This window comes from Phacochoerus africanus, chromosome 10 (genome assembly GCF_016906955.1).
Source record: "Phacochoerus africanus isolate WHEZ1 chromosome 10, ROS_Pafr_v1, whole genome shotgun sequence".
NCBI lineage: Eukaryota > Metazoa > Chordata > Mammalia > Artiodactyla > Suidae > Phacochoerus > Phacochoerus africanus.
In genome coordinates this window covers 19,488,391-19,511,228 of record NC_062553.1, presented here as the reverse complement: position 1 = coordinate 19,511,228, position 22,838 = coordinate 19,488,391, and the positions used below count along the sequence as shown (strand labels likewise).

General features: G+C 48.6%; 1 protein-coding gene across 4 annotated transcripts in view; it reads left to right on the top strand.

The window, feature by feature from the left end:
* Positions 1-22,838, top strand: part of SEL1L3 (SEL1L family member 3) — a 115,311-nt gene that overhangs the window by 65,782 nt on the left and 26,691 nt on the right. For all 4 annotated transcript variants that reach the window (XM_047798403.1, XM_047798402.1, XM_047798401.1 and 1 more), the window contains exons 12-16: positions 6,497-6,616; positions 9,534-9,674; positions 13,741-13,803; positions 17,683-17,859; positions 20,492-20,619. In XM_047798403.1, the coding sequence (XP_047654359.1) occupies positions 6,497-6,616; positions 9,534-9,674; positions 13,741-13,803; positions 17,683-17,859; positions 20,492-20,619 (629 nt within the window). The remainder of the gene's footprint in view (positions 1-6,496; positions 6,617-9,533; positions 9,675-13,740; positions 13,804-17,682; positions 17,860-20,491; positions 20,620-22,838) is intronic.

The following is a 22,838-nucleotide window of genomic DNA, read 5'->3' as shown; positions in this document are numbered from 1 at the left end:
AACGGATGGTTTGTTTGGGGGACCGTGAATAAAAAGGTATAAGTAAAGATGATAGTACAAGAATAAAAAGAAAGCTGCCTTGGAATTCCCTGGTGGCCTAGTGGGTTAAGGATCTGGCATTGTCACTGCTGTGCCGTGGGTTCTATTCCTGTCCTGGGAATGCTCCATGTCATGAGTGCAGCCAAAAAAAAAAGGAAAACTGGAGTTCCCGTTGTGTCTCAGTGGTTAACGAATCCGACTAGGAACCATGAGTTTGCAGGTTCGATCCCTGGCCTTCCTCAGTGGATTAAGGATCCTGCGTTGCTGTGGCTCTGGTGTAGGCCAGTGGCCTGGGAACCTCCATATGCCGCAAGTGCGGCCCTGGAAAAGGCAAAAAGACCAAAAAAAAAGGAAAGAAAGCTGCCTGTAGAAGATGTAGATTTGCATTCAGTAGGAGGGGAACATGACATGGTTGGCTTCTTGGAATGTATTTTTCTATATCTCTTTCACCAGAATGGATTTAAGATGTTTTGATGGTCTTAGCACTTGAGGCAGTTGAGTCTAAAAGGCCAAGTCATCTGTACCTGGAGTTGGCAATTTTTTTCTCTAAAAAGCCAGATAGATGGTAAATATTTCAGGCTCTGTTTTTACAGTCACCCTTGCAACTATTCAACTCTGCCAGAGACAATATATAAACCAATGGGGTGCCTGGCTGTCTGCAGCCGTAGACAGCAGATTACTGCTTGATCAGATTTGGCCCTGATCTAGGCTATAAATTCATGAGTTTCCTGCTTCTGCTTAGTGAGCCTGGGGGATAGGTCAAGATCGTGGAAACTTAGTCACATCAGCTAACTAAGATCCAGACCCATCACTGCTCCTTGCCTTGACTCAGAAACCCCCATGCCATGTGCAGCAAACTTAGACTTTGCTGATTAGGAATGAATGGTTTCTGGAAAAGACATCTGCAGTGGCCACTGGACAGTTAGGAAATAAATAACTCAGAGATTCACGTTGTCACTGGACATGCAGCACGAGTCAAGCTGTGAAACCCCAAGAGGTTGTCTGTATAGTCATTCTAGTTCCTTTCGAAAATAATGACGTCTCTTGAATAAACTAACACACTCTTACCATTATCATCATCTCTTCTCCCAGGATATAGAAGCTGCGTGCAAAATTTCACCTTGCTTTGACAGGAATTGATTTATTAATTGATAACTTTTTTTTTTTTTAGGTCTTCCAACTTTTATTTTTTTATTACTCAAATTTATCACATCTGTAGTTATATAATGATCATTAATTGATAAAGTTTTTTAAAAAAGAATTCTTCTGAAAAGGCATTCCGTCAAAACCAAGCCACAAAATAATGTTGGCTTTGTCCCACTAAGCCTCAATGGGTTAATGATGCCCTCTGCGTATACAGTAGACTTTTAGGAATTCTAATTCAGCATAAATTAGCAATGGGAGTTGGTATGTGGCTAACAAGCTCCTTTTCTTTTGAAGATTTGGCACATGAAATGTTATGATTATGAAAGAAAATGTTTAATTGGTCAGAACCAGAGAAGATGAATAGAGAAGATCCATCTTGCAGCTGGAAAGTCGTGTGATTAAGAATCACAGATACGAATTATACAGTTAGAAGGTTGGATCATAGCTCGTTTTCTTAAGAATGTGTAATTAATGGCTTCTCGAGAATTTGAGCAGGTGTCGTACGTTGATTTAAATGTTCTTTTGTTAAGATATCTATTAATTCTCCAGCAGCACATAACAGATGAGGAGATGTGGAAAGCCAGACCCCTAATTAACAAACCAAGGACCCGTCAGTAACTTCTTTCTTGATTCTTGTTTCATTGTCTCTTTTATGTACCTCGTGGTTCCCTTCCCTTCATCTTCTTCATTAGGAATCTCGCTCCGTGTCACTTATGACGTAGGGGGACTCTGCTTCAGGTTAAAGAGAAACAAGTTGCTAGGGTTTTGTTCTTTGTTTTTCTGGCTTAATCACACACGGGTTCCTCTCATTCTCTTTAGTCCTTAGAATTTGCTCTTCTGAAAGACTTTTGGGCCTCAGGCTTCCCTCTCTTCACCTTCTAGAGAGCCAGGGATCTCATCCCCACCCCTCCTTGCAACTGCCGTCCACAGACTGATGACACACAAACCTTACTCTCAGCCTGAGGGCTGAGGTCTTTGTTCCAAGCCCTCACCTGCAATGGTAACAAACTGCAAAGGAAACACGCCATCTCCTCCTCTCCATTCCCCGCCGACACCTCAGCCAGTGGCACCGCTGTCCATGCCGGCAACTGGGGAGATCCCCCCATCGTCCCACCAGTTATAATCCCCAACAGTCTGCATGCCAGTTTCTCTCTCCTCCCACTGCCATCCAACGTGCTGTCACAGCCACAACTGCCCTTCATCGTCTCTCCCCTGAGCCTCTCGTGATGGACTGAATTATGCAATGAACTGGCCCCGAAGTTCGTGTGTTGAAGTCCTTACCCCCAGTGCCTCAGAATGGGACACTGTATCTGTCCATAGGAACTTTGAAGGGGTGATTAAGTTAACGGAGTCATTGGGTGGCCCTAACCCAGTATGATGGGTGTCTTTACGAGAAGAGGAGACAGAGATGAAACAGAGGGATGACCATGTGGGGACACAAGCTGAGGAGCAGGGCCTTGGAAGAAACGAGACCTGCCAGCATCTTGACCTTGGACCTCCAGCCTCCAGAAGTGTGAGCAATTTCATTTCCGTGGTTTAAGCCACGACGTCTGTGGCATTTTGTTACAACAGCCCCGGCGAATGAACATGCCTGCTGCCTGGCCTTTCTGTCACCAGTCTTGTCCCTTCCCGTTCTCTTGGCACCGAGGTCAAAGCGGGCTGAAGACAATAGAGGTTTTTCACCTGGCTACATGCCAGCATCACCTGGGGGCTCAAGGAATAGCTTCCCACCTTCTTATCCAAGTGACTGGGAGGGGGGAGGCAGAGGGAGGAAGGGGGCGACATGTAACTCGGGTGTGTGTGTGTGTGTGTGTGTGTGTGAAGTTCCTCAGATGATGCTCACGTGCAGTACTGACATGACTCAGTACGGAAGCACTGAGGCCCGCTCATCATTGGCACAGGAGTTTTTCCTTGACCCGGTTTCTCTCGGCTTCCCCAACCTCAGCTGTCAAGAACCCCTGCTTGGCCTGCCCACCCTGGAAACGCCAAGCTTTGGATCCCACGGTGCTGCCACACCTCCCGGTCCTGCTCAGTCTCCTCTGCCTGGTGTGCTTTCTCCACGCCACCACCCCCCCCTTCTGGCTGCTCCCCCCTCCTCCCACTGGAATGCTGGGCTCACATGTCACCTCCTCCTAGGATGTCCCCTTTGCTGGGCTGCCACAGCAGCTGGGCACATCCCTGCCATTGCTATGGTGGGTGCTGTGTACTGGGTCTCAGAGTTGACTCTTCCAGTAGACTCTGGGCCCCCCTGTCTGTTCCCTTCAGTGACCCCAGTGCCCAGCGCTGTGCTTAACACGTAGTTGGCACTCACTGTTTACTGGCGGGGTGCTGGACGGGATGCAGGTGCAGAGTATCCGGTAATGGACATGAAGGGATACGAGGTCCTGTTGACTCCCTGGTGCTTTTTCTTTTTCTTTCTTTTTTTTTTTCTTTTTGGGCCTGCACCTACGGCATATGGAAGTTACAGGCTAGGGGTTGAATTGGAGCTCCAGCTGCTGGCCTGTGCCACAGCCACAGTATCCCGGGAGCCGGGCCACATCTGTGATCTACACCACAGCAACGCCAGATCCTTAACCCACTGAGCGAGGCCAGGGATCGAACTCTCATCCTCATGGATGCTAGTTGGGTTCTTAACCCTCTGAACCACAATGGGAACTCTGCCCTGGTGCTTTTTGATGCGACCAGTGTTCATTGTCAACAGCAAGCACCTGGGCACTTGGCTTTCAGCTCTGCCTCTCTTGCCCGCAGCCCCGCTTTGTATGGCTCATCCTCCATTGGAAGAACCTTGCCCCTCCGTCGCTACTGCTGGTATTGCTATAGCCGCTGGCCTTCGCCACAGCCACAGCCACACCAGATCCGAGCCACATCTGCCACCTACACCACAGCTCACGGCAACGCCAGACCCTTAACCCACTGGTCAGGCTAGGGATCGAACCCACAACCTCATGGTTCCTAGTCAGATTCGTTTCCATTGTGCCACGATGGGAACTCCTCCTCCATTCTCACCTTGAAATCCCACAATGTTAAGTTTCAATAGAGAAAACTTACGCTCCCCCTATGGGGAGCCAAACATTACAGCTGATTGTAAACAGCCTAAGACGCAGGTTCTTCACGGTGGTTTAAGTGTGGACTCTGAAACTGCTCTGCTCCTGAGTTCCCCGGGCGCTGGCTGAACATCATACTTCACAGCTTCTGAGCATGCAGATGCTCTGGAAAATGGGAGGCTGCCAAGGGAGGCTTTGCTTCCCGGGTACGAAGTCCAACCATATCCCTCACCCTCCTCACCCCCTCCCTGCTCTTCCCTCTGCCCTGCCTTTCCCGAGATCGATGGCCAGCAGCTGGCACGATGTGGATGCTGCCCCTGTAGCCTGTAGGCTGAGCAGAGAAAAAGGAGGAAGAGCCCATGGAGTGTCAGGCTCTGGGATGTTGTGGGACCTTCTCTGACGCTGGGTCCAGGGGCATTTGAGGACTGTTGGCCATGCACTTGGCAAAGAACCAATGAGATAGAGAGCCCGGTGCCCAGACAGGGTTCCAGGACCTTCCCACTAGAGGGCGACATCATCAGAGCCCTGGTCTTTGGAGTCAGGCCAACCCGGCTTCCAGGGCCAGGTGCACAGCGTGGCCTCAAGTTCATAGTCACCTGCTGAGCCTTAGTGTCTTTGCCTATAAATTGAGGGCAGTGATATTGGGGTCCCCACCCTGTCATGAGGATTAAATGAAAAAGTTTATGAAACACCCCGCACATAGTTGGTTCCATCAAAGGCAGTGACCTTTGTCATTGTCCCTGTGGCTATTTGTTCGATGTCATCTCAAGGTTGGACATCCAGCAGGAATTGATACCTGCTGGGTTCTGGGTCCTAGCGAGGTGCCCCAGTCTGCTCCCTGTTGCTGCCTGAAAGGGACTTCCGGCCCCACGCGGCCACAGTCGGGGAGGCTGCCGGGCGAGATCCTCGGGCATAGGGCTGCAGACAAGGGCTTGTGAATCTGAGTTCTTTTTTCCACCGACAAACAGAGAGAGGGTCAGAAGGGAAATCAGGCCCGGCTCCTTGTTCCCTGAGGCTTCTCTCCCCGAGCTCATCCAGATCCAGTTTCTCACCACCTGCCTGCGGTCTGCTCGGGGCTGGGTAGCCCTCTCCAGCCCCCGCCCCCACCCGCCACACTGCGCGGGAGATCGTCGCCCCCAAGGGGAGGCTGGGAAAGGAGAGCGCTTTTTTGACCCGCAGCTGAAATGTATACATAAAAATGAGTCTTTATTCTCTTCAAAAGAGGCCCATACCTGGGGGGCTGTGTGCAAATTCAAACGTTTTGCGAACTTTCCCCCTTGGGCTCCTCTTTCACGCCTCCGGCACGTTCTTCCTCACATCCTCGGAGTTAATGTGCCCGCTTCTTTTCAGAGTCGATTTAATTTTGGGAAATTGCCAAAAGATATCGGAGGTTGAGCCTGCTAAATAAAAAGGGTTAGTCATGCAGGATAATAACACTTCGGGATAATAAAAAAAAATAAGGTTAGACTTAGAAAATATTGATTTACCTTTTTTGATGCTGTGGGTCTGGCTCTGAAATCCGCAGGGCAGTGGACTTCTGAACGAGCTTGAGCGATAGAAGTGGCAGTGGAAAAACCTGTGTCCTCTGGAGGCAAACGCGTCGATAAGAACAAAAAAATGCCCGTTTAGATACGGGGCATGTGATTCACTCATTTTAAAAGAATTTGATCTTAGGGCGTTGCAGACACACCTCATATTTCAATTATGCATACCGCTTTTACTTGAGCAAGTTCTGCTTGAAGAATAATGTCATGTCGGTAAAAAACAAGCTGGTTTCTTGTTTCTTGGGTGGGGGGATGATACCTTAGGTGTTTGAGATTAACAGATACACGTGACTATATATAAAATAGCTAAGCAACAAGGACCTAACTGTATAGCACAGGGAGCTCTACGTAATATTTTGTAATGACTTATAAGGGTTATTATTAATCTGAAAAGAATATATATATGTGTGTGTGTGTGTGTAACTGAATCACTCTCCTATATACCTGAAACTAGTGCAACGATGTAAATCTACGATAATTCAATTTTTAAAAAAAATTTAAAAATTTAAAAAAGAATAATGTCATATACCTGAAACTAATTCAACAATGTAAATCTACTATACTCCAATTTAAAAAAAAAGTTTACATTTAAAAAAGAATAACGTCATGTCGTTTGCATGCCCATAACATTTATTCTCCCTTCTTTCCTTTCTTCCTTCCTCCCCCCTTCCCTCCCTCCCTTCCTTCCTTCCATCCTTCCTTTCTCCCTACCTCCTTTTTTAGGCATATGTTGAAACAATTAGACTAAAGGATGATGAAATACTCAAGGTACAAACCAAAGAAGATGGAGATGTCTTTATGTGGCTGAAGCATGAAGCTACTCGCGGCAACGCGGCAGCTCAGGTAACACTGCGGCTGAGGTCTTGAAAAGTCTCTCGGCCACGATAGGCCACGTTATGCTGCGGTAACAAAATATCCCCAACCCAGTGCCTTAACCCAACGCCATTGTATTGTCACTCACGCTCCCCATCCGTTGGGGGTTGACATAGGCTGGCCTCTCATAGTGCCTAGGAACCCAAGCTTCTCCGATTAGACCCCTAGGACGGAGCCTTCACCAAAACACGTTTCCAAAGCCATTGCAGCAGGGCTGGCTCTTCATGCCTCTGTATGGAAGGGGCACAAGTCACTTCTCACCGTTCATTGACCAAAGCAAGTCCATTGGTTCCTCCTGACTTGGAGGGGCTGGAAACGTGGTCCAACCCCACACCCAGAGGAGAGAGTGCCGTGACATGAGTGCTTATGAGTGCTGAGATTACCCTCAGACCTTCCTGTGCATCAGAAATAAAATGAAGCATCTTGGGCTGCAGGAGGGATTAGATGGGCCTCGAGAAGGCGGCCACGAACTCAGCCAGGAGAATAAGAGAAAATCTGTGTGGCATTTAGACCGAAAGGATCCACCCTGTATTTTGAACATGTCTTTTGGATGGACTTGTAAGGGGTACAGGAAAGGCTGAGGGCTGGGAGGACGTCTCCTGCCCTAGCTGGCCTCTGGCCCCGATTTCTCTAGGAAGGAAAGCCCTTCCCAGAGCCGGCTGAGGCTGATGGCACTGGAGGGAGTAAACCTCCTTCCCTAAGGAGGGACTCAGCATTTGCTTTGTGCTCCTGGTAAGCACACAGGTTCCGGAAACGCCTCTGGATCTGCTAAGCAGGAGGAAGAGCAGAGATGGGAAAGAGAAAGAAAACCAGGAGTTGCTGCCGAGACAGTGCAACAGGATCGGCAGTGGCTCTGGAGTGCAGGGACACAGGTTTGATCCCAGGCCTGGCACGGTGAATTAGGATCTGACAGAGCAGCATCTGTGGTGCAGGTCACAACGGTGGTTCCATTCTGATCCCTGGCCTGGGAACTCTGTATGCCACAGGATGGCCACAAAGAGAAAAAGAGATCTCAAGTAAACAAGCTAACATTAGAAAGAAAGAGAGAGGAGTTCCTGCTGTGGCTCAGTGGTTAACGAATCCGACTAGGAACCATGAGGTTGTGAGTTCCATCCCTGGCCTTGCTCAGTGGGTTAAGGATCTGGCGTTGCCGTGGGAGTGGCCCTAGAAAAGGCACAAAGACAGGAAAAAAAAAAAAAAGAGAGAGAGGGAAGGAAGGAAGGGAGGGAGGAAGAAAGAGAGAGAGAAAGAAGGGAAGGGAAAGAAAGAAAGAGAAAGGAAAGAAAGAAAGAAAGAAAGAGAAAGAAAGAAAGAAAGAAGGAAAGAAAGAACGAAGAAGAGAAAGGAAAGAAAGAACGAACGAAAGAAAGAAAGAAAAAGAGGAAAAGAAAAAAAGAAAACCAAAGAACAAACATTGACAAGCAAATACCAGAGACCCTGGTGTGACGGGTCTCCTATTCCTCCTTAGAAGGTTTCCCAGTAGCATCTCAGAAAATGTTTTCCTGTAAGTTATAAGGTTTTTCTTTTGTGGGGTGGCGGGGAGTGGGGAGAGAAGGGAAGGAGATGATAAGAGAAGGAAAAAGAAGGAAAGAGAGCGAGGGGCCCACATGGGGCCAGAATGACCACAAATAGTGCCTGTGGCTCCTCCTTGAGCTCTGTCCCAGCCTGCAGCCTTTCCTCCCCGAAAGGAATTCCAGGGCCTGGTTCTGGAATGCGGCGGCCAGTGCTGGGTTCTGGGCGTGCTCCGGAGCTTTGCACGAACTTTCCTAAGGACGATCACTTCTTTCCTTCATTCAGCAAATCTTTGTTGCAGAGCTTCTATGAGTTCCTGTTGAATTCTTCTGGGTGGGGGCAGAGGGAACAAGAACAAACAAAGAACATCTTGAGGAGTTCCCGTCGTGGCGCAGTGGTTAACGAATCCGACTAGGAACCATGAGGTTGCAGGTTCGGTCCCTGCCCTTGCTCAGTGGGTTAACGATCCGGCGTTGCCGTGGTGTAGGTTGCAGACGCGGCTCGGATCCCGCGTTGCTGTGGCTCTGGCGTAGGCCGGTGGCTACAGCTCCGATTCAACCCCTAGTCTGGGAACCTCCATATGCCGCGGGAGCGGCCCAGGAAATAGCAACAACAACAACAACAAAAAAGACAAAAAAAAAAAGAACATCTTGAGGTCCCCACCCCCAAAGACTCTCAGACTCCACCGAGTCTGATGGTGGAGCTGGCATGTGGACAGATGCCAGGAGAGGAGGGGGCCGATGCTGTAGGGAGATGCCCTAACTGATACGGATGCAGACAGGCCTCCACGCCATTCACTGGGCCATGAGGACACCGCCCAAAGGAGAGGGCATTTGAGGACAGGAGACCGTGTGGCTGTTGGTCAGTTTCCATTCAGTTTTCATCCATTCATTCACTCACGAACACACACACCATTTCCGACTTAGGATTTGTATATACACAAGTTCACCCATGGGCTCTGGTCCCCATTAGGAAGATAACGTGTCTACCTAACTCTCGGTTCTCAATATCAAAACATTTTATTTTATTCATTTATTTATTTTGTCTTTCTAGGGCCGCACCCGCAGCATATGGAGGTTCCCAGGCTAGGGGTCCAATCAGCCTACGCCAGAGCCACAGCAACGCGGGATCCGAGCTGCACCTGCGACCCACACCACAGCTCACAGCAACGCCAGATCCTTAACCCACTGAGCAAGGCCAGGGATTGAACTCACAACCTCGTGGTTCCTAGTCGGATTGGTTTCTGCTGCGCCATGACGGGAACTCCAATATAAAAACATTTTAAACTAGATTTGCCTACCCCCACCCCCTTTTAGAGCCTTATATAGTAAGCATGACAGGAAAGTCATTATTCTAAATTGCTACTGTCTTGCAGCAACGGTTGGCCCAGATGCTGTTCTGGGGCCAGCAAGGCGTGGCCAAGAATCCTGAAGCAGCTATCGAGTGGTATGCCAAGGGCGCCCTGGAGACCGAGGACCCCGCTTTAATATACGACTATGCCATCGTCTTATTCAAGGTAAGACTCACTCCATTTGTGCTGAAATTGCACAGTTCTTATCAGACTTCCTGAGCGGTTTCCCGCAGGCTTGCTGGCAAAGAGGAGTCCGTACCAGAGGAATCTGAGTATCTGCTTCTCTTTCCTGATGGAAAGGGGTATTTGCTGAAAAGGCACAATCAGAAGCAGTTTCCTGGTCTTGTTTTTAATCATTCATCTTCTGTTTGGCACCTGGATTCCCTTTGCTTTTGCAAGAGCGGCAGCATTCTGGAGGAGACACCCATATATTAAGGAGTGGTACCCAACCAGCTGCTCCCAAGGCGCCGTGAGTTGCCACCAGACAGAGCTGTCATGGAATTCCAGCTTAGACACAGTGTGTGTTTGGGCTGGATCCCAACTGTCCCATTGATTATAACAACGATCTTGGCTTTAAGCCGACAGGAGAGCAGGAGGAGGGGTGGGGAGAAGATTAGCCCAGGAGACAGAGGATGGAGTTCAGATCCCTCCTCTGCAGCCATCGGCTGTGTCCTTGGACTTATCTGATCTCGTAAGACAATGGCAATGACCACAGGTCGAATGAGATCGCCTAAGGAAGCGGCTTCAAAACTATAAAATACTCTACAGAATAATAATAGTTCACACTGACTGATGCGATGCTTATTACCTGAGGTGCCTGTAGCAACACATTCAGTCCCCACGATAACCTTGTGAGGCAGGTACGTCCATGTATCATGTCCGCTGTTTATATGTGTGTTAACAGCGGCTCAGAAAAGGTCTGTAACTTGCCCAAGGTCACGTGACGGGTCCATTCCAGACCTGGGACTAGGATGCAGGCAGTCTGGCTTTGGAGTCTGTGCTCTTCGCCCTCAAACAGAGACACCAATTCACCAATCTTGGAAAAGTAGAACGCTGTTGGCAAGCTTTCTGCTGGGCAGGAAGACCCTTGGCCCCTGTGTCCAGACCCCAAGGAGGCAGCCGCCCACATCTAGCAAGTGTCTTCAAAGACTTGGGCAGGCGCATCGCCAGAACCACAACTGTGGCCACTCTCTGATTAACAGCCATGACTTTGGCTATGCTTCCAGCCCTCCAGAGTCTTAAAAACCTATTGGTTGTTATGGTTCCAAATTTAGAGCCCACACGTTTTCTTTGTAGTCGTCAAATCAACATAGAAATGGTTTGACTCTTAGCCACATGCCAATGCATTTGTGTGTTTATACAATAAACGCCCCTTCAGGGCTGACAAAATGCCAGAGGCTGAGCATGGAGGGACAGATGGATGCAGGAGCCACATCCCTGACCCCAGGGGTCTCACACCCTCATGGGGAAGGCGGACGACTGAGATAGGTACCCAGGAGAGGAGTCCATCCTCCAGAGTTGGGGCGGCCACTGCCCGAAGTGCAGAGACGCTAAAGGCTTGAATTGGACATTACTGCTGCCCACGAGGAGGTCGAAATCTAGAGGGCGAGCCAAAGACGAAAATAAATGACATGGAAGGTGACAGTGTTTCTTCAGGGTCTGATTTCCCAAACCCTAAAGCCTTTTTGGTTTTCCTGCCTTCTAACTTACCTCTGCGTGGACTGAAGGAAGTCTCTTCCAGCATCTCAAGGCAGATTTCTACCTCTGGCCAAAGTTGGCTTTGAGTATTTTCCACGTCAAAGAATCACATACAAAAAAAAAAAAAAAAAAAAACCAAAACGAATATTCCCAATATCCCCAAAGTGAGGAACAGTAAGGTACACTTGGCATATTGTCTTGTGGGGGTTTGGGGTTTATTGTATTCAAAGATGAGGCCACAATGATGGCTGTAGTTTTGTGCAAGATGGTCAGCTCCATCCCATTTCACATCCACGAGAGGATGGAGCTTCGACTTTTACAGCAGCCACTGTCCCCCATGCATTCATTCAGTGGGTAGTTATTGACCACTTACTCTGTATCAGGACTTGGCGTTTCTCTCACTTTAGCAATTTCCAGTACGACTCAGATTTCTGCGTAGTGTATAGCCTTTGTGCCTGAAATCATCCCACTTTGGATTACGTAGTGGTACCAGAAAATCCCTGGCCTAGACATCGGAGTATCTGAATTCTAGTTCTTGGTCCAATTGTGAGGTTAGTCAACCTCTCTGGGCCCCGTGTTTTTGGGGTTTTTTTGGGGCTTTGGGGTTTGTTTGCTTATTTTCTTTTTTAGGGCCGCAGCTGTGGCACATGGAGATTCCCAGGCTAGGGGTCAAATCAGAGCTGTGGCCGCTGGCCTACACCACAGCCACAGCAACGCCAGAGCTGAGCCTTGTCTGTGGCCTACACCATAGGTCACAGCAACGCTGGATCCGCAACCCACTGAGTGAGGCCAGAGATGGAACCTGCGTCTTCATGGGTCCTAGTCAGATTTGTCTCCACTGAGCCACGACGGGAACTCCTGGGACCTGGTTTTATTCCTTTGGAACAAAGCAGTTGGAGAAGATAGACTTTGAGTGCAGTCAGGTTCTAACGTTCTGGCATTCTGGTCATTCTGATGCTTCCCTGAAGTCAAAAAGGTTGTCTCATTGCTCCATCCAGTTACTCCAAATAGCCTTCTCATCCTTTTCCCTTTTCTCTCTAATTAAACGAAGTAATGGTGCACTTCTGAAAAATATTTTCATCTTCCACTTTGCTCCAGCTCATCGGTTTTATTAAATAGGTAAGTTAAAGTCTAGAGGAAATCCGACTTTCGTGTATGTAATTTCTCCTCGATTTGAAGTCACGATTTTATTGGGGGTCCTGAAAACTGTAAGGACAAACACATCCTGCAGCATGGTTTCTGTGTCCTGTAAAGAAGTTACAAAGCATTCATCTTTCTCGGGATAGAAATGAAAATACACGGGAGAGGGAGTTCCCACTCCAGCACAGGAGTTGAGGGTCCAGCACTGCTGCATTGTGCCACAGGTCACAGCTGTGGCTTGGATTCGATCCCTGGCCCAGGAACTTCCATAGGAAGCAGGTGTAGCCAAAAAAGAAAAAAAAAAGAGGAAGAAAATCTACAGGACATAGCATGGCATTTATAAGCTTGGTCTCTAGAGCCTACCCACCTGGATTCAAATCCTGCCTCTACTTCTCACTCGCTGTGTGATTGTGGGCAAGTTTCTCAGATGCGAATGACAGCACCACAGCTGGAGTTGAGTTAAGAGCCATATTCATTGAAAAATCGTCTCACATTATATCACATGTGACCCTGTCAAGTGCTGAGTCTGAGACCAGGAGGACTCTGGGGGGTGTGAGTCAATAGCAGGCTCTAAGTGAGCTTGGAAGCCTGGGGTTTGCATCCTTCTCCTCTTGCCTGGCCATCTTCACGGTCAGACCTGGGTCCGAGAGCCCTCCGGAGACCCTCCTGCCCACCCTCAGACCCAGCATCTTCCCACGTGGTCCTCCAGATCCCCCAGTGTGGAATCCAGAGTTCCTCTCTTATAACGAGAATCCCCAAAGCCGTTTCTCCCTGTAACGTACAAACCACCTCTGCTGGAAAAACTTGATTTTGCTGGAGGAACCCTATCAGCTTGTCAGCTTCTCAGGCAGCCGATTCCAAGAGGTCCTGTCTCCTTCACTGCTGGCTCTCGAGCTGGCTCTGAAGCCCTGATGTGCCCCTGTGGGGACTCCCACAAGGACCCTGGAAGGTTGCAAAGGACAGCCTAAAAGCTCTTGACTGTCCAACGCAGATAAAGTGCTTTATCTGGCTGGCCACCTAGATAATCCCCAGAGAAACGCCACCGGGACCACCTTATCCATGGCTTCTCCCAACAGCGTCTGTGGATTGACCAAAATGTGATCCAATGGGTGATAAACGGGGGCTTGGTATGGATGTTAAGCTGAGAGCGTGAGGTTTATTGCCTCTGTTTTACAAATAGAAGCAAAATAACGGTGATGAATGTTGGTGATCCGATGAGGATGCCGGGATCGTGGTTCTGCCTATAGAAATCTCCAAGATGAGGTTTTTACTTGAGAAGGCTGGGGCTTTATTTTGAAGCATCATTTATCGAATACTGACGGATCTGTGTGATAGTGTTGTGTGCACTCTGGGTTTATTTTCTTCGTGATCATGGCTGTTTATCATTGTTTAGGGTCAAGGAGTGAAAAAGAACAGACGGCTTGCCTTAGAGCTGATGAAGAAAGCAGCTTCCAAGGTAACACTTGAGCATATTGTCAGACAGAAACATTGCCGCCACACACACCCACGCTCTCACGAGTCGCTGGCGAGTAAATGGCCAGCCTTCTGAGGAAGGTAGAAAGGCGGAGGAGGGGGCGCTCCTATCCTGGCTCAGCGGTAATGAACCCGACTAGGATCCATGAGGATGCCGGTTTGATCCCTGGTCTCTCTCAGTGGGTTAAGGATCCAGCGTTGCCGTGAGCTGTGGTGTAGGTTGCAGATGCGGCTTGGATCCTGCCTTGCTGTGGCTGTGGTATAGGCGGGCAGCTGTAGCACCGATTCCACTCCTAGCCTGGGAACTTCTGTACACCGCAGGTGCAGCCCTAAAAAGAAAAAAAAATAAAAAAATAAAAAGCTGTGGGGAGGGAGGGGTCGCTGGCTTTGCAGTGGTTAGTCATTTTTGAGCTACAACCCCTACAGAAACCTGCACAATGGGAATGGCAGCATTCAGAAGCCCAACTCACTTGCCAGTCAGTAGAACTCAGACCAAGTTTGTTCCAAGGCTAAAATTATAATCAAAGGCTGCCCTGATAATGAGCAGCGGCGGCAGTGGGGGCTCCTTGAAATGGAATGGGTATAAATGCCATTGAATCAGGAAAACCAAAGCCTGGTTCCTCTGAAGTTAACTCTGTGGTATCCAGAGCTCATTTGCTTCTCTGGGCTTTAATAAAGGGGCTGCCTATCAAGGGTATTGTCCGATTTAGGAAATTATCTTCCTTTTGTCACTCTTGACTCTTCAAAGTAATCGTCAAGCCAACTGGTTTCAATATTGGCACTACAGAGTAGAAGGTATAGTACCGCTTGTGAGGGACACACACACACACACACACGCACATGCATGCACACGTGCATACATTCCTCTGCATGCAAACACACCTCCAATGCGTGACACCCACACGAGCACACTCCCATGTGCCTGCAGACAGATTTGCAAACAAATGGATCCATAGAAACCACTGTAATTTTACAGCCTCGGCGAGGTCCTTGAGAGCCCTTCAGGTTCCTGAGTGTGCTTTATCCCCAGGGCTGCTAATATTTGCCCCATCAACCAAGACTCCCAGAGTAACCTTGATGATTTTTCTTCCTCATTCCCTTCCTTTAGGGAGCTCAGCAGGCCTTTTTTTTTTTTTTTTTTTTTCTGTAGAACAGGAAGTTCAATCTGGAGTAAGAGCCCTAAGGCTGTTTCTCCACCTAGGTGGTCTCTTGGCAATCGAGCCGGGAGAATGGAACCCCCCTCACCACCCCAAGCACAGGCCCGCTCCCACCCTGAGACAGGCTATAGGGCAGAAATAGAAAAGCAGTTTAATGGTGGCCACCGAGGGCATAGATTCCAGAGCACCTGAAAGCGAGGCAGGCACAGGGCTTCCTGGCAGGTGTGAAATTTGCATCTCTTTAGCCATGCTGGTGGTGAATTGTTGTGTAAAGTGCTTTATTTGGCATGTATTTTTCACAGACTCTAGATGAATACTGGAGGGAATGCAATTTTATGACCTGGAGTGGTAAAATTCTTAAAAGAGTTACAGGATATGCTCACTCATTCACTCCGCGGGGAGCTTTTAAACCCTTCCTCTTTGTCAAACCCTGTGATGAAGCACAAGGTCTGATTTGGGAGAATTAGTTCAAAGTCACTTGAAAGTAAATCTGTGGATACAGCTGTCCAGAATAAGGTGTGAGCATTAAGAAATAAAACAAGGAGTTCCCGTTGTGGCTCAGTGGTTAATGAATCCGACTGGGAACCACGAGGCTGCGGGTTTGATCCCTGGCCTTGCTCAGTGGGTTAAGGATCCGGCGTTGCCGTGAGCTGTGGTGTAGGTCACAGACTCGGCTCAGATCCCGCGTTGCTCTGGCTGTGGTGTAGGCCAGTGGCTGTAGCTCCAATTCGACCCCTAGCCTGGGAACCTCCATGTGCTGCGGGTGCGGCCCTAGAAAAGAAAAAAATAATGAAATAAAATAAGATTTCTTGTGGAGCTCCTGACCTGGGTCCCAATGAAATTTCTACAGAAAGTTCTAGAGTATTTTTGGTGATGACAGGTATCTTTGAAAAAACCCCATACCTCTGGAGGTGAGCCCTGAAGAAGCCATTCTGATGGCTATTCCCTAGGCTTGTTCCCAAGCTGGTTCTTGTCACTTTGTGGTATGGCCTGGGCTGTGACTTCATGGAAATGCATTCATCCTGCAATCTCTCAGGAGACTGCCTGCCTTGCCTCTGGTACCATGCGGGGCTCCGGAGGGATGTGGCTGTGACTGATCCATGGCACTGAGCCCATCCCAAGTGTCCACTCTCTGCCAGTCTGGACCCTACTCTGGACCCTCAGGGTGGAGGATTTGGATTCCGTTTTGCGTGTCACCTGCATTCCAAGGCTGGCTTTCGTTCACTGGTCAAGTATTTATTGAGCACTTCCAAGTACTAACATAGGTGCATAGGAGACAACGAAGATCCCTGCCCTCATGGAGCACCTATTCTTTTTTTTTTTTAAGGCCACACCCACAGCCTCTGGAAGCTCCTGAGTTGAGTCTGAGCTGCAAATGCTGGCCTGCTTCACAGCCGCAGCAACGCCACATCCGAGCTGCATCTGTGACCTCTGCAGCAGCTTGCTGCATCCCTGGATCCTTAACCCACTGAGCAAGGCCAGGGATGGAACCTGCATCCTCATGGATACTAGTCAGGTTCTTTCCCCACTGAGCCACAACGGGAACTCCATGGAGCATCTATTCTAAGGGGCCTTATCAGTTTCTTCCTCTTGGTCTTCCTGGAGTCTGGAATCTAACATAAAAACTAGGAGGAAGTTGTGTTAGGAGCCATTGCAGACTTGAAGAAGCTTCAGGCTGGGGTCCTGGCATCCTTTATAAGGGGAACTGGTCCCTCAATTCTGAAAGGGGAGGCATGTCTACAGCCGTATCATCCTGAATGTGCCCCATCGCGTCTGAAAGGGGAGGCGAAAGAGATTTGGTTCCATGCCTGAACTTACCTGTCTTGCAGGTGCCAGGGCACTCACTGTGTGCTCCCCCCCCCCCCCCCCGCTTGTCCGTGGTCTTGTGGACCCAGCAGGAAAGGAGCAATGAGTGCCCTGAATGCCCAGGTTTGCACACTTACACCTCTGCAGGTTTCCTGAGCCTTCAACAACCAGGCAGGGGGCTGCCGCCTAGAAGCAGGTGGGAGCACCTGTGGCGAGCAGAGGCGGGCACCTGAGAGCGTGAATCAGCAAGAACAACCAGGCCTGAGACTAGCTTCACAGGGACCAGCCCTTCGCTGGTACAGCCCCAGGTTTAGACACAGCCCTGAAAGCGCCCTCCCTTCTCCACCACCCTCCCCTCTGCCTCAGCCCACCTCTACCTGTCAGAGGCAGGATGCTAAGCAGTCCCAGGTAGGCTATTGCAGCTTCTTCCCACAGAGGGTTTGCTGGTGTTCAGGGCAGAATCATCAACAGATGGGCTGGCAGGTTACCTAGAAACCTTCCCGGCCAGGGCAGGTTTCTTTTCCGGCTTCCTGTCTCAGTTGAGCACTCCTGAATTTCAAGGCATTGTTGATACTGCAGGGCCATTAGAGACCTTTGCAGACCCTGGCTTTACGAAAGAGCCCAGAGGGGCTGATCGATGATTTTGGGGGCCAGAGTCACGGTCTAGCCAGAAGGTGGTAAGCCCTGCAGCAGCCGGCAGAAATCCACCTGGGAGGATGCGGAGGCGGCCGCGTGTTTTCTAGCACTTAGCGTTCCTTTAATGCCATCTGCCCCGCAAAAGGAGACAAGGAAGGTTTTCGCTCAGGTTTAGGCAGGATGCTTTCACAACAATTGATTCTCTTTAGGTTTCATTAAAAAAAAAAAAAAAGGTATAATTTCTTGCTTGTTCTGAAATCCAGGGATTGCATCAGGCAGTCAATGGTCTGGGCTGGTATTACCACAAATTCAAGAAAAATTATGCCAAAGCAGCCAAGTACTGGTTAAAAGCAGAAGAAATGGGGAACCCAGATGCATCATACAATCTTGGAGTCCTGTATTTGGATGGCATCTTCCCCGGAATTCCTGGAAGGAATCACGTGAGTAGGACTTGGGACCAGCTGGGCAGCTGGCCAGTCACGGGGTCAGGAAGAGGGGGGTACTGTGTGCCCAGCCCAGACGAGGCCCCGTGGGTGGTACACACGCCCCCTCGAGACCCAGACCATGATCTTGAGGGGCTCCAGGGCTCAGTTAGGAAGACAAGAGAATGAAGAGCAAAGGCTGGCATTAGCCAAGTGCCAAGGGTGTGCCAACTGCTGCGCCCCACACAGTTCTGGAAAGGGGAACCGTGAAGGCCGAAGCAGTCAGGAAGGCTTCATGGAGGAGGAGGCCTGAGCTGGGGAGAGAAGAGGGAGATGATGCAAGGTGAGAATGAGAGAGAGAGAGGGAGAATGGAGATTCATGCCTGGTCTTACTGGAAGCAAAGACAGCTGGTTCCAAATAGGGTTGCCTGGTATGACAGCAGGTTTAACAATAATGTAAAAAACACTGGCAATCTTTAGTGTTTGCTGCACCTCTCCTCTGGGCCAGACACTCACAAACCCTCCCCGTGTCATCCTAACTACCTTCTGGAATAGTTACTATTATTTATGTCCATTTTACAGAATAAGCAACTGAGGCTTTGAACGATTACCTCACGTAGTGGAGTCAGGACCTGGTCCTTGTGTGAAATGGAACCCCCTCGTTATTCCTAACAATATTGATGGTGATAATTATAATCCGAACGCCATAGCACTCAACAAATTAATTGAACACCCACCCTATGCCAGGTGCTCTTGTGGGCAATGGGGATACTGCAGCAGACAAAGTAACCCCTGCGTGGGGCAGCTAGCATTCCGGTGGGACAGACAAATAATAACCAAGTCTATGGTATGAGGGCAGGCGGAGAGAAGTGCTATGGGGAGAAATAAAGCAGGACAAGGAGGCTCGGGAGGGTGGAGACTGGGGGATGCTGTTTTATAACGGAGATTAGAAAGGGTCGCTCTGAGAAGGCAACATTGTACAGATGCCTAAGGGAGTCTTGTGAATCCCTGAGAGAACATTCTAGAAAAAGGGAATGGCCAGGGCAAAAGCTCTGAGAAGAAACCAGCAGGTCTGGCGTGCCAGCAAGGAGGCCCAACGGGCAAGAGCCGAGGGCAGAGAAGGCAGTGGGGGTGGGGGGCTGGGTGTGTGGAGATGAGCTCGAGGAGGCAGGTGCCCAAGTCCTTGTGACCACGCAGCTGCTCTCAGCAGGATGGGACAGCTCTGAGCAGGGCGGTCGCACACTGGACTTTAAAAGGCTCCTCCTTTGAACCCGACTAGTGTGTACGAAGATGTAGGTTCGATCCCTGACCTCGCTCAGTGGGTTAAGGATCTGGCATTGCTGTGAGCTGTAGCATAAATCACAAATGTGGCTCGGATCTGGTGTGGCTATGGCTGTAGCGTAGGCTGGCAGCTTTGGCTCCAATTCAGCCACTAGCCTGGGAACGTCCATATGCCGCAAGTGTGACACTAAAAAGAAAACTAAATAAAATAAAAGGCTCCCCCTGACTTCTGGTGGAAACTGGGCTTGAGAGAGACGGGAGCAAGCGGAGGGGGTTAATGTGGAATCCAAGTGAGAGGATGGGCAATGTCAGAAGGGGGGCTAAGATGTGAGTAGATTCTGGATGTATTTTGAAGGTCAAGGCAACAGGCTCGGCTGATGGTTGGATGTGAGGTGGGAGGTGTGGGAGAGGAGTCAGGATGACTCCAGAGTGTTGGGCATTTCTTGAGGAGGGAAGAAAGGAGGGCGCATGTAGGGGGCAGGCAAGCTTTGGTAGCAGATACCGGGCTGAGAAATCAGAAGATTATTCTTTATAAAGCACCATACCAAGTCTCGAGAATGTATTATCTCAATTAATCCTCACGACAAACTTTCATCCCAGTTAGTCTCAGAAGCCACGTTTTTCTGTTTTGCAAAAATCGAATTCTTCTCTTAGTTGGAGAGATTAACTAACGGGCCCAAAGTCACAGAGCAAGGAGCAGAGCTGGGGTTTGAACCCAAACCTGTCTGACTCCAAATCCCATGTTTTAAAATGACAGCCTGCGGGAAATAATAGTAATCAGCGAACACACACGCATCTAAGTGTTTGTTTTCTTTTCTTTTTTCCCTCTGCCTCTCCCTGACTATGTAGGAGGCTGGATATTTTTGTGCACCGCCAGTATCTGTTAGCCCTCCCACACATCTGCGAGCAGGGATTTTTTATTGTCATATTCTAATTCTCACCTACCTACTTGAGATGCAGTTTTTGCATCTGAGTTTGAAAAAAAAAGATATGAAGCAAGGTTAGGAAAGCAAATGCCTGCATTTGCACCCGGTGTGACTTTTGATGCAATCTTGTCTCTAGCTGGCAGGGGGTTATGTGAGGATCCAATGAGATGACAACGATATTCGTAGTGTCACGGTATCTGATGTATCGGGTAACCAATCTGCAGAAGAGCTGCGGTCAAGGTTAGCAGGTCAAGAAGCCAGCTTCTGGGATTGGCTGTCTTCCTGGAACTTGACTTGGTTTAAAAAAAAAAAAAAAAAAAGCATCCGTAGTTATAAGCCTGTGACAGTATCAGCCCCTACGTACCCCCCTACCTCAGCTCTGCTAAAACCAGCCCCGGAGGCTTTCTGACTCATGGGCGTGACGTGTGCTCATCTCTTTACAGACTTTAGCTGGTGAATATTTCCATAAGGCTGCACAAGGCGGACACATAGAAGGAACGTTGTGGTGCTCGCTCTACTATATCACAGGCAACCTGGAGACCTTCCCTCGAGATCCCGAGAAGGCTGTGGTGTAAGAACCCATCAGATGTTGCGAATGAAGGCAAAGCCATAGACGCTATTCCCCATGCCCGAGAAAACAGAGTTCTTTTTCCTTTTATTCTTTTTTTTTTTGCATTTTATATTTTTCGTTTTTATTTTTATCCGTTACACCTGCACATACAGAGCCAAATCATTTGACAAGACAAAAATTTAAAACAAAAGTTTTGTTCAGAATGTTAAAAAATCATTTGACAAGACAAACCAGGAACCCTCTGCCTCCCCCCCACCCCTGTTCCATTTCCCGCTTCCTAGAATAAATCACTCTTCATCTTTTAATTATTTCTTTTTCAATCACCTCTATGTCTAAATCACCTGCTTAAACCACTCTTTCCTTCCTCCTTTCTTTCTTTCTTCCTTCCTTTTCTTTCTTTCTTTCTTTCTTTCTTTCTTTCTTTCTTTCTTTCTTTCTTTCTTTCTTTCTTTCTTTCTTTCTTTCTTTCTTTCTTTCTTCCTTTCCTTCCACCCTTTTCTCCTCCTTTCTTTCTTTCTTACAGCCAAACCCTTGACATATGGGAATTCCCAGGCCAGGGGCTGAATCTGACTGCAGTGACCTATGCCCCAGCTGGGGCAATATCAGATCCTTTATTTAATCCATGCTCTGGGCCAGGGATTGAACCTGTGCCTCTGCAGTGAGCCTCTGCAATCAGATTCTTGACCCACTGCGCCACAGTGGGAACTCCGGAAACCACTGTTTCTTGTTCTACTCATTATAGGCATGGTCTAATGATGCATCTCTGGGAAAGGTATCGTAGTTTCACTCTGCCGCCTCCTGCCCTGCACATTCGTGCTTTCCTGCCCTCTCCCATCCTCCCAGTAAGCCTCCCACGAGTTTGGTTGGATCCATATCGGGATTTATATTCTTATGACCAGTTAGCGCTCTTTGCAGCTGAGCCATATGGTATACTAGGTCTACTCTTTTTCTTGACTAGCTTTTTGTTTTCTATGGAGTAACCATGGTTTTTATTGTTACTTATTTGCTCAGCGCTCTGTGTCTCGTGTCCTATGACTCGATCTCCGCGTTCTCCTTGATTCATCTGAATCTCCTCTCAGTGTGTCTACATCCATCAGGTGCTCCATTCATTTAATTTTCTTGGCACCATCTCTCCTGGAGAGTCTTGGTTCAGGAAGAGCCGTCCTCCTGAAATTCACCTCCTGAAATTCACCTTTCCCTTTGTCTCCATCTTTTGGGCTCTCCTCTTTGCTGGATCCCTTTTCTTTCTCTTCCCTCGCTGATGCCTACCTGCTGGTGGAGCATCTCCTATGGTAGCTGCCTGAGGAGCAGTAACTAGGAGGCACATTTTTGAGGTCTTGCATATCTGAAGCTATTTTACATGGGTTGGCAAACCATGTCCCACAGATAACATGTGGCCCATGGCCCATCTTGTGTGGCCCCAAGAGTTAGGAAGGCTTTTTACATTTTTAAAGGATTGTAAAACAACAATGAAGTAGTACAACAGACACCACATGTGGCTCACAAGGCTTAAACTACTTACTCTCTTATCCTTTACAGAAAAAAGTTTGAAGACCTCTGCCTTAGACCCTTTGCACACTGATGGTCTGGCTCCCCTAAAGGTCATCTTTCCCAGGACGTTCGAGAGCAAATTTAATCTGCCCTGACCTCAGTGATGAAGCTGGATTTAGACTTGGGGCTTTTTATCATTAGTTAGGAAATTTTGTGTAAACATTCATAAGTTTCATGGATTTTCTTATTATCCTTTCGTTATTGGTTTCCAGCCTAATTCCACTGTGATCAGAGAATACATTTGGGACGACTTCAGTCCTTCGAAATGGGTTGAAGCTTGCTTTACGATCAGCATATGGTCAATTTTAGCATAGCCTTTATCGTCTTTTGAAAAAAAGTGTGTTTTCTGGACTGGTTGGGCACAGTGTTCCACATATATATCAATTACATCAAGCTGGTTAATTGTGTTGTTCAGATCTTCTATATACTTTCTTACTTCTTTTCTTCTTATATCAGTTATTGAAAGAAGTGCATTAAAATCTCATATTAGGAGTTCCCACTGTGGTGCGGTGGAAATGAATCTAAGAACCATGAGGTTGCAGGTTCGATCCCTGGCCTCGCTCACTGGGTTAAGGATCCCACTTTGCCGTGAGCTGTGGTGTAGGTCGCAGACACAGCTCAGATGTGGCGTTGCTGTGGCTGTGGTGCAGGCCGGCAGCTGTATCACC